The sequence below is a fragment of the Strongylocentrotus purpuratus genome, unplaced genomic scaffold (genome assembly GCF_000002235.5).
Source record: "Strongylocentrotus purpuratus isolate Spur 01 unplaced genomic scaffold, Spur_5.0 spur5_scaffold_20, whole genome shotgun sequence".
Lineage (NCBI taxonomy): Eukaryota > Metazoa > Echinodermata > Echinoidea > Camarodonta > Strongylocentrotidae > Strongylocentrotus > Strongylocentrotus purpuratus.
In genome coordinates, this window is record NW_022145606.1 from 44119961 (window position 1) to 44130196 (window position 10236).

Sequence of the window (10236 nt, forward strand, 5' to 3'; positions counted from 1 at the left end):
CGTACCTGGGGTACTCCGTCAGGGGGGGGGGGGCAAGCGACCGAAACAAACAAAAAAGGCGATGCTAATTTTCACTTCTGGCGAGCGAGCGAGCAAAAAAAAAATCTTTAAGTAACGTTTGGTATATAAACTGGTATTGTTGCAAGTTGGGGGTGGGAACATTCACTTGTTAGCGACGTTAATTTCATTTTTTTTGCAAACGAGCGTAGCGAGCAAGAAAAAAATCACTTCTTTTTTAATAATTGCCACTTAAACTTGGTTCAATTGTCCCATGCAGGGCGCGGGAACAATATTGTGTTTAGGGTGATTTCATACCCATTTTAGCGAGCGAGCCAAAATACATCTTTCTCTCAATGAATTGCTATATAAAATTTGTTTCATTGTTGCAGGTCGGGTGCGGGCACAATCGTGTTTAAGGCAATGTCAATCCCATTTTGGCGGGCAGGCAACCCCCTACATTTCTCTTTTTAATGATATTGTAGCAGGTTAGTGGTGGGCACATAATTCCACGAGCTAGCGAGCGTAGCGAGCGAGCAAAAAAAATCACTTCTCTTTTATAGGGAAAATATGGTACATAAAACTTGGGTTCATTGTTCCATGTCAGGGACGTGATTATTAAAAGCGGTGTTATTTCTATTTTGGCGAGCGAGCAAAAAAAATCACTTCTCTTTTATAGGGAAAATATGGTACATAAACTTGGGTTCATTGTTCCATGTCAGGGACGTGATTATTAAAAGCGGTGTTATTTCTATTTTGGCGAGCGAGCGTAGCGAGCGATCAAAATTTTTGTTATGGTAATAGGTTCATAAATTTCAGATTTTTTTGTTGCAGGGCAGGGCTTACACAATCATGTCTAAGGTGATGTTAATTCCGTTTTGGCGAGCACGAGCACACCAAAACTTCTTTGAATAACGTTTGGTACATAATTATTAACTGGTTGTTGCAGGTTGGGGCGGGCACGTTAGCGGTGTCAATTCCATTTTGGCGAGCGAGCATAGCGAGCAAGCAAAAAAAAAATTCTCTTTTAATAGAAATTAATAAATAAACTAGTTTTTATTGGTGCAGGTCAGGATGGACGCAATCGCGTTTAACGCGATTCAATTCCTTTTTGGCGAGAGGGCGAAAAAACTCATTTTTAATGATATTGTTGCAGGTTGGGCACAATTGTTTCCAAAGCAATATATATTCATTTTATTCGCGAGCAAGTGTAGCGAGCGAGAAAAATGAATTACTCTCTTTTAGTAACATTTGGTACATCCCGGCCCCCCCCCCCACTCAGGTTTCGAAATGACCGCATGCGTGTTGCCAAAATGTCCGGTAAAGGGGTACTTTTCGTGCGACAAAGTCCGGCCCGAGAATTGTAAAAAAAGGGGGTGTTTTTTTTTTTCTCTCATCTCTTTGGACTCCTGAGAAATTATTCCGAATTTAGGGGGGTACATTGAGCATTTTTCCTGATTTAGGGGGGTCTCCAAGGCAGGAAAAGCCCGCGAAAAGCCCGCGAAAGGGGGGTTCGGAAATGTTGGCAGTCCTCAGATAGGGGGCGCTTTCAAAAAGAGGGAACGAGCATATGCGTACCCTAAATAACACTGAGTGGGGGGCCGGGTGGTACATACACTGTGTGTTATTGTTGCCATGGTTGCAGGTCGGGGCCCGTCGGCGCAGGCACAATTGTATTCTAGGCAATGCTAATCCTTTTCTTTTTTCAGGGGGACGAGCAAGTGAAAACATTTAATACAAAATAGGCTAGCAAGCAGTTCGCGCCAGCGAAGAGTTTCGAATTTGTTGTATCACTTATATTTTCCTATTTTAATTTGTCTTAATTTTTTTGGGCCGTATGCGGAATATTTTTCTGGTGGGGGAGGGGGAAAGATGCGTTAAAAGTTTTCGAAGAATCTAAAAAGCAAACGGAGTGAAGGGAGTTCGAGCGACCGAACTGGTCATGAGGGTACTTTTGCATTTTCAAAAGTAGAATTGAAGGATTTGGTATAGGCCTACACTACATTTTCAGGAAAAAAACTGTACGTTTTCAAAAAATCTGGGGTCAACCCCCCCCCCCCTGGTGCATATGGCCTTGGTCTTTTTTTTTTAATTTCCCCATTTTTTTCCTTTCCTTTTCTTTTCCCTTTTTCTTCCTTTTCTCTTCTTCTTCCTTTTTTCTTTCCTTTTCCTTTTTTTTCCTTTTTTCTCTTTCTTTCCTTTTTTTCTTCCCTTTTCTTTTTTTCCCCTGGAGCCCGTCAGGGGGGGGGGGCACTCTGCCCCCCTGCCCCCCCATAGGTACGCCAGTGGTGCTCACCCGAGCATGAATTATTTTCGCAACTTTTGGTGTCATACGAAAGTTGAGTATATGAGCTTTCCATACATATATAACTTTTCCCCCTAGAATCATATATTTGTTATTCGGCAGCCATTTCAAAAATGTATAGTTTTTTTCGGGACACACTGTATAGGAAATGGCGAGCTGGCGACCTATTTTGACCAAATTACGGTGGGTAAACTTTCAAAAGTCAATGAAACATGAGGGTTCCAATGAAAGAGCTAGTGATAACGTACGACGTTTTTTAAAAAACGATTTTGGGGGTAAAAGTCCATAGGCTAACATGTTTATAGGCTGCTGGACTCTGACGATAGGGGACGTTGTCAGATGAGACTAAACGGAGCTATATGTAAATCACGCGCGTGTGGGTGCCAATTAGATAGACTAACAATTCTCTCCGAAAGAGAAACCTATACAAGAAATACGTAACCTGCTTCAAAGCTGTCGTCACTTCAACTTGTCTTTTCTTATAGTGGCATAGTCTGATGGCAGCATGTAAGGGCGTCTGGCCATCGTGTGACTGAGGATTTAGACCAGCACCTAGTGATACCAACTTTTCAATGATTGAAGTTAGCCCGCTTACAGTAGCAAGGTGAATGGGTGTTAGACCACCGCTGTCGCTATGATGTATAGATGATGCATCCTGTGAAAGAGAAACACAACACAAATAAATGATGGAATTCAAAATATTTTCACGCAATGGTCATGTACCTTTCATGAATTTTGATTTAGGCTAAATAATCATATATATACACGTAAATAAACTTTATATTAAAACGCTATCCATATATAAAGTAGAAGACATACAAATAATGACACGCGATAGATAAAACTTTGTTGTCGAACATTTTTTACTATCATTATCATTATATGATAATGTGGTATACATTTACTATGTATTGGTATTTTATAGCCATCATAAAAAAGGTGATACTTTTTTAGGAATACTATCAGCAGGCCTGAAAGCAGAACTGTAGTCTATAGGAAAATAAAAATTGTTGATGAAGTGTAAACAGTAGAGGTAGTGGGGGGGGGGGGGGGGGGGGGGGGGGGGGGGGGGGGAGGGGGTATAGTATGGGTGGCGGTGGTACTGATGCCGGTACTGATGGTAATGCATCCGATGTCATAGTAATTAACATAATAAGCTGAATGAGTTACATCTGCATGTACCTTATCAAGAAGAACCCGTGCAGTATCAGCATTGCCAGAGCTCAGAGCAATACCCATTGGTGACTGGCCTCTTCTAGAAAGTTTCGTGCTCATAACTGCTTTCCGATCCAGTAAATCATTCATCATTGATTCATTCCCACTTCATGAAAACGAGAAAACATATCTTATATTTATGATATACATTAACGTGTATATCTGCTTTTTGTGGGTGGTCTTTTCTCATTTATAAAAAAATAAAAATCTTTTTCTCTCACCCTTCTTTTTTCCTTCCCCCGCTCTCTCTCTCTTTCTCTTTCTCTCTCTCCCTCTCTTTTATTTTCCATCGCGCTCCTTTTCTTCCATTCTCCTTTCATTTCCGCGAAATTTCTAGTCCTTTTCTTTGTTTTGTCATTCTCGCTCACCTCTACCCTCGTTCTTTGTTAACATATTCCCAGTCTTCTCTTTGATTCGTTATTTTTTCTTGTTAACAGACTTACCCTTTTTGTTTTTGGAACTGTATTCATCTAGCAACGGTTACGCTCCATTTTTCACATGTTGAAATAAATTTGAAAAAAATTGTCATTCCTTGACAAAGGGTTAACGCCGAGAATTCGTACATTTTGTATCTCCTACGGTTGTTTCATTATTTCTTCTTCACTTGTCTATTTTTCGTTACCGGCCGCACGACTATTTTTTTTTAAAATTTGTAACTGTATTTTTTATATTATAATTAACATTTTGAATCTTAGTCCGCTTCGTTATGTTCAAAGTTTGTATTAGTATTCTAAATGTTCTGTTTATAATTAATAATAGCATGCATCTGAAATAATAAACGAAATTATTGTTCTTTTGAGATTTACCTAAATGGCAAATTCTTTTTGATTTTTTTTCGAAATCAAACTCAATCAATCAAATGTGATTGTAGCGGGACTTTAGGTTGTGTCTCATTCATTTTCAAATCTACATGTCCTATGGAACCGCTAATAAACCTACCGTTAACATTGAATCCAAAGAAATAACACGTTAACACTATTTTAAGAAAAGTAAGAAATGTTATTTTGCTTTAATAAAAAAAAATGAATGTTCTTGTCGAATGTAATAGCATTACAAAATTGAACATAGTAGTATTTTGTGATACAGTCCTGGAAAAAGATGAGTAGTACGTTAGAAGTATGCAAAATGTTGTATATTAAGAAGTTCACCTTGCTGCAGCATAATGGAGGGCTGTCCATCCTTCTGCATCCTCTGTCTCAATATCTGCATTGTTTTCGAACAGCAGACGTGCGCAGTCCAGACGTCCTCCCATTGCGGCTACCATGAGGGGCGTGACACCTTTTAAGGTCTGTGAGATAAATTATATCGGTACAATGCCCATACAGTTTGAAGTAGACCTATCACAAGATACACGTAGTCCTACTCTAATTTCATCAATAAATACAGTTTCCCTCCAATAGAGACAGTAAGGAAGAATGTGGAAAGTTTGCTGACTTGGATGATCATTGTGTTGATAGAATATCATCTTACTTATCACAAGTTTTGGAAATTATCTTTTCGACATTAATATTTACATGTTATCATACGTATTAATGATATATCTTGTTACAAATATCTACAGCACTGCTAGAAATTAGCTATTATTTCGAAAATATGACATTCTAGAAGCTTTGTGCTTTGTGCTGAATACCTCACTTGTGAGATCCTATTAGCCAGTCCTAATCCCAAATTCTGTGCTAAATACGCACAAATTAAAACACTGTATAATGTCCTCTCCGGTACCAGATTTGGTGTTTCCTTTTCGGTCTTTTGCTTTCGTCTAGAGCAACTGGACATTATTCAAATGAATAGATTGGAAGATTAAAAATCAACATTGAGTCCATGGCCCTGGTTAAAAGAATGTCTAAGCTTTTCACATTTTGGACATATATCTTACGGAGATGCAAGTTAAAAAATATATCACGTATTAATCACTGCATTTGCTTGCATGCCATACACTTGTTTTACATATTGATATTTGAATGGCTTTTACTTAACGGTCCAGTCGCGACGCGGCTCGAAGAACTGGCCGAAATTAGCCACCAATATGTATATGGTGTCTTCAAATGTTTTTATCAATGCGAAAGTTAAAACGCGCACCTCTCTGAATTTTTTCTTCGGATTTCACGCTTTCAGATACTTAAGTAAAAGATTGAACTATAACAAATGAAAGATGAAAGTCTTAAAGTTGCCAAAAATTGAAGAAATTGTTTATTCAATCTTCTCCCACCTCATTTTAGAAACTTAGTCACTGTTCTCATGAACTCTATTTTTTCCGATAAATCTATAACACCATGTTTTCCTACATGGTTTTGTTATTATTCTTATTAACACTCTTTCTAATCTTTTAACATCAAATTTATGGCTTGAGCACAGGCTTGTTATTGAGACATTTATAATACTGTAGGCATCCCCGGACAACTAGCCCTGGACAATTATCCTCGAGCAATTACCCCCAAGAACAATTACACCCAGGGCAATGATTCCTGGGACAATTACCTCCCAGTTACGTCCTGGGGGGGGGGGGGGGGGTAGTTGTCCGCGGCTACAGTTATGTCTCAATAACATGCCTATATTGATTCCATGAGAACAGTAATTCATGGACTCAATATTAACTTTTTTAAATTGTGTGAAATAGGTGTTATGACGAAGTATTTAATATTTCGCAGATTTTCGGATACAGTAATGTCTCAATTACATACCTATATTGATTCCATGAGAACAGTAACTCAAGGACTCGATAGTAACTTTCTGAAATTGTGCGGACGAAGTTTAATTAAGGAATTTTCAACTTTTTCGCAATTTTTAAACTTCAGTCTTCATTAGAATGCTTTAAATCCTTACTCGGGTATCTGTAGGCCTCAAATCGGGTAACTCATCCCGAGGGACCCGGTTTTTCTTCAATTTTTCCCTCTGAGACAGCACACGTGAAGACACCATAGAACAAATTTGTGGTTAATTTTCGGCCAGCGCGCCACGCTGCGCGACCCTACTGTTAACTAAGGGGAAGTTTGCATTGACTACAATACCTTAAGTCCCAGTTCAAGGGCGTCGTGACTATTTCCCAATGTGGCGCTAGTGTTGTTCCGTAAGAAATATTCCAACGATTCCAAATGACCATCACCTGCTACGAAATGAAAAACTGTCCAACCGAAAGTATTACGTGCCTCGATATCTGCTCCTTTCGTGATGAGATAGTTTATAATGTCAAGGTAGCCCCCACGAGAGGCAGCATGAAGTGGTAGATCACCATCATTTGCTGGTTTGTTAACATCTCCTCCTGCACTAACAAGACATTCAACGACATCGAGATGACCCACTTGAGAAGCAACACATAGAGGTGAATAGCCGTCGTTATCAACCGAATTCGGATTCGAGCCTTGAGAAATTAGATATTTTACAATGTCTACATGACCTGCATATGACGCCGCACGAAGAGGTGTATTGCCCCGCTCAGTCGCTACCTTCACATCAGCTTCTGCATTCACGAGACATTCAACAACATGAAGATGACCCTTGTGTGACGCAATGTACAGGGGTGTATCACCATCGTTATCAACCGAATCCGGGTTCGCGCCTTGAGAAATTAGATATTCTACAATGTCTACATGACCTGCATATGACGCCGTATGAAGAGGTGTATTGCCCCGCTCAGTTGCTCGATTCACATCGGCTTCTGCATTCACTAGACATTCAACAACATGAAGATGGCCCTTTTGTGAGGCAATGTACAGGGGTGTTACACAATCGTTATCAATCGAATTCGGGTTCGCGCCTTGAGAAATTAGATATTTTACAATGTCTACATTACCCTCTTGTGAGGCAAAGTACAGGGGTGTTTCACCATTGTTATCAACCGAATTCGGGTTCGCGCCTTGAGAAATTAGATATTTTACAATGTCTACATGACCTGCATATGACGCTGTATGAAGAGGTGTCCTGCCTTGCTCAGTTGCTCGATTCACATCAGCTTCTGCATTCACTAGACATTCAACAACATGAAGATGACCCTTTTGTGAGGCAATGTACAGGGGTGTTTCGTCATTGTTATTAACCGAATTCGGGTTCGCGCCTTGAGAAATTAGATATTTTACAATGTCTACATGACCTGCATATGACGCTGTATGAAGAGGTGTCCTGCCTTGCTCAGTTGCTACCTTCACATCAGCTTCTGCATTCACTAGACATTCAACAACATGAAGATGACCCATTCGTGACGCAATGTACAGGGGTGTATAACGATCGTTATCAACCGAATTGGGGTTCGCTCCTTGAGAAATTAGACATTTTACAATGTCTACATGATCTGACCACGACGCCGTATGAAGTGGTGTCCTGCCTTGCTCCGTTGCTCTCTTCACATCAGCTTCTGCATTCACTAGACATTCAACAACATGAAGATGACCCTCTTGTGAGGCAATGTGCAGGGGTGTTACACAATCGTTATCAACCGAATTCGGGTTCGCGCCTTGAGAAATTAGATATTTTACAATGTATACATGACCTGTATATGACGCCGTATGAAGAGGTGTCCTGCCTTGCTTAGTTGCTACCTTCACATCAGCTTCTGCATTCACTAGACGTTCAACAACATGAAGATGACCCTTGTGTGAGGCAATGTACAGGGGTGTTTCATCATTGTTATTAACCGAATTCGGGTTCGCGCCTTGAGAAATTAGATATTTTACAATGTCTACATGACCTGCATATGACGCTGTATGAAGAGGCGTCCTGCCTTGCTCAGTTGCTCGATTCACATCAGTTTTTGCATTCACTAGACATTCAACAACATGAAGATGGCCCTTTTGTGAGGCAATGTACAGGGGTGTTTCACCATCGTTATCAACCGAATTCGGGTTCGCGCCTTGAGAAATTAGATATTTTACAATGTCTACATGACCTGCATATGACGCTGTATGAAGAGGTGTCCTGCCTTGCTCAGTTGCTCGATTCACATCAGCTTCTGTATTCACTAGACATTCAACAACATGAAGATGGCCCTTATGTGAGGCAATGCACAGGGGTGTATCACCATCGTTATCAACCGAATTCGGGTTCGCGCCTTGAGAAATTAGATATTTTACAATGTCTACATGACCTGCATATGACGCTGTATGAAGAGGTGTCCTGCCTTGCTCAGTTGCTATCTTCACATCAGCTTCTGTATTCACTAGACATTCAACAACATGAAGATGGCCCTTATGTGAGGCAATGTACAGGGGTGTATCACCATCGTTATCAACCGAATTCGGGTTCGCGCCTTGAGAAATTAGATATTTTACAATATCTACATGACCTGCATGTGACGCCGTATGAAGAGGTGTCCTGCCTTGCTTAGTTGCTCGATTCACATCAGCTTCTGCATTCACTAGACATTCAACAACAGGAAGATGACCCTTGTATGAGGCAAAGTTCAGGGGTGTATAACCATCGAAATCAACCGAATTCGGGTTCGCGCCTTGAGAAATTAGATATTTTACAATGTCTACATGACCCTCTTGAGAGGCAAAGAACAGGGGTGTACAACCATCGTTATCAAACGAATTCCGATTCGCTCCTTGAGAAATTAGATATTTTACAATATCTACATGACCTGCATGTGACGCCGTATGAAGAGGTGTTACGCATTCGTTATCAAACGAATTCGGGTTCGCGCCTTGAGAAATTAGATATTTTACAATGTCTACATTACCCTCTTGTGAGGCAAGGTACAGGGGTGTTTCACCATTGTTATTAATCGAATTCGGGTACGCGCCTTGAGAAATTAGATATTTTACAATGTCTACATGACCTGCATATGACGCCATAAGAAGAGGTGTCCAGACTTGCCCAGTTGCTCTCTTCACATCAGCTTTTGCATTCACTAGACATTCAACAACATGAAGATGACCCTCTTGTGAGGCAAAGTACAGGGGTGTTTCACCATTGTTATTAACCGAATTCGGGTTCGCGCCTTGAGAAATTAGATATTTTACAATGTCTACATGACCTACATATGACGCCATATGAAGAGGCTTGTGGCCTTGCTCCGTTGCTCTCTTCATATCAGCTCCTGCATTCACTAGACATTCAACAACATGAAGATGACCCTCTTGTGAAGCAGTGTACAGGGGTGTTACGCAATCGTTATCAAACGAATTCGGGTTCGCGCCTTGAGAAGTTAGGTACTCTACAATTTCCACATGACCTGCATGTGACGCCATATAAAGGGGTGTCCTGCCTCGCTCGTTTGCTCTCTTCACATCAGCTCCTGTATTCACTAGACATTCAACAACATGAAGATGACCCTCTTGTGAGGCAAAGTACAGGGGTGTTTCACCATTGTTATTAACCGAATTCGGGTTCGCGCCTTGAGAAATTAGATATTTTACAATGTCTACATGACCTACATATGACGCCATATGAAGAGGCTTGTGGCCTTGCTCCGTTGCTCTCTTCATATCAGCTCCTGCATTCACTAGACATTCAACAACATGAAGATGACCCTCTTGTGAAGCAGTGTACAGGGGTGTTACGCAATCGTTATCAAACGAATTCGGGTTCGCGCCTTGAGAAGTTAGGTACTCTACAATTTCCACATGACCTGCATGTGACGCCATATAAAGGGGTGTCCTGCCTCGCTCGTTTGCTCTCTTCACATCAGCTCCTGTATTCACTAGACATTCAACAACATGAAGATGGTCCTTTTGTGAGGCAATGTACATGGGTGTTTCACCATTGTTATCAACCGAATTCGGGTT

General features: G+C 40.7%; 1 protein-coding gene across 1 annotated transcript; it reads right to left on the minus strand.

Moving 5' to 3' along the window:
* Positions 1-6516: 6516 nt before the first annotated feature.
* On the minus strand, positions 6517-10200 carry LOC115927740 (ankyrin-1-like). The gene is made up of 4 exons (XM_030993979.1): positions 9490-10200; positions 8581-8892; positions 8001-8100; positions 6517-7181 (listed from the first exon to the last, which is right to left on the minus strand). The coding sequence occupies exons 1-4, from the start codon at positions 10198-10200 to the stop codon at positions 6517-6519; spliced, it is 1788 nt and encodes a 595-aa protein (XP_030849839.1).
* Positions 10201-10236: the final 36 nt, after the last annotated feature.

Bases quoted from the DNA above. Each gene is read 5' to 3' on its own strand.
- LOC115927740 (XM_030993979.1), bottom strand. From the start codon at position 10,200: ATGTACATTGCCTCACAAAAGGACCATCTTCATGTTGTTGAATGTCTA. The intron at 8,101-8,580 runs GTAAAATATCTA...GCCTCACACAAG, and splicing joins ATGCAGGTCATGTAGACATT to GGTCATCTTCATGTTGTTGA. The intron at 7,182-8,000 runs GTCATGTATACA...TTGAATGTCTAG, and splicing joins TCATACGGCGTCATATACAG to TGAATGCAGAAGCCGATGTG.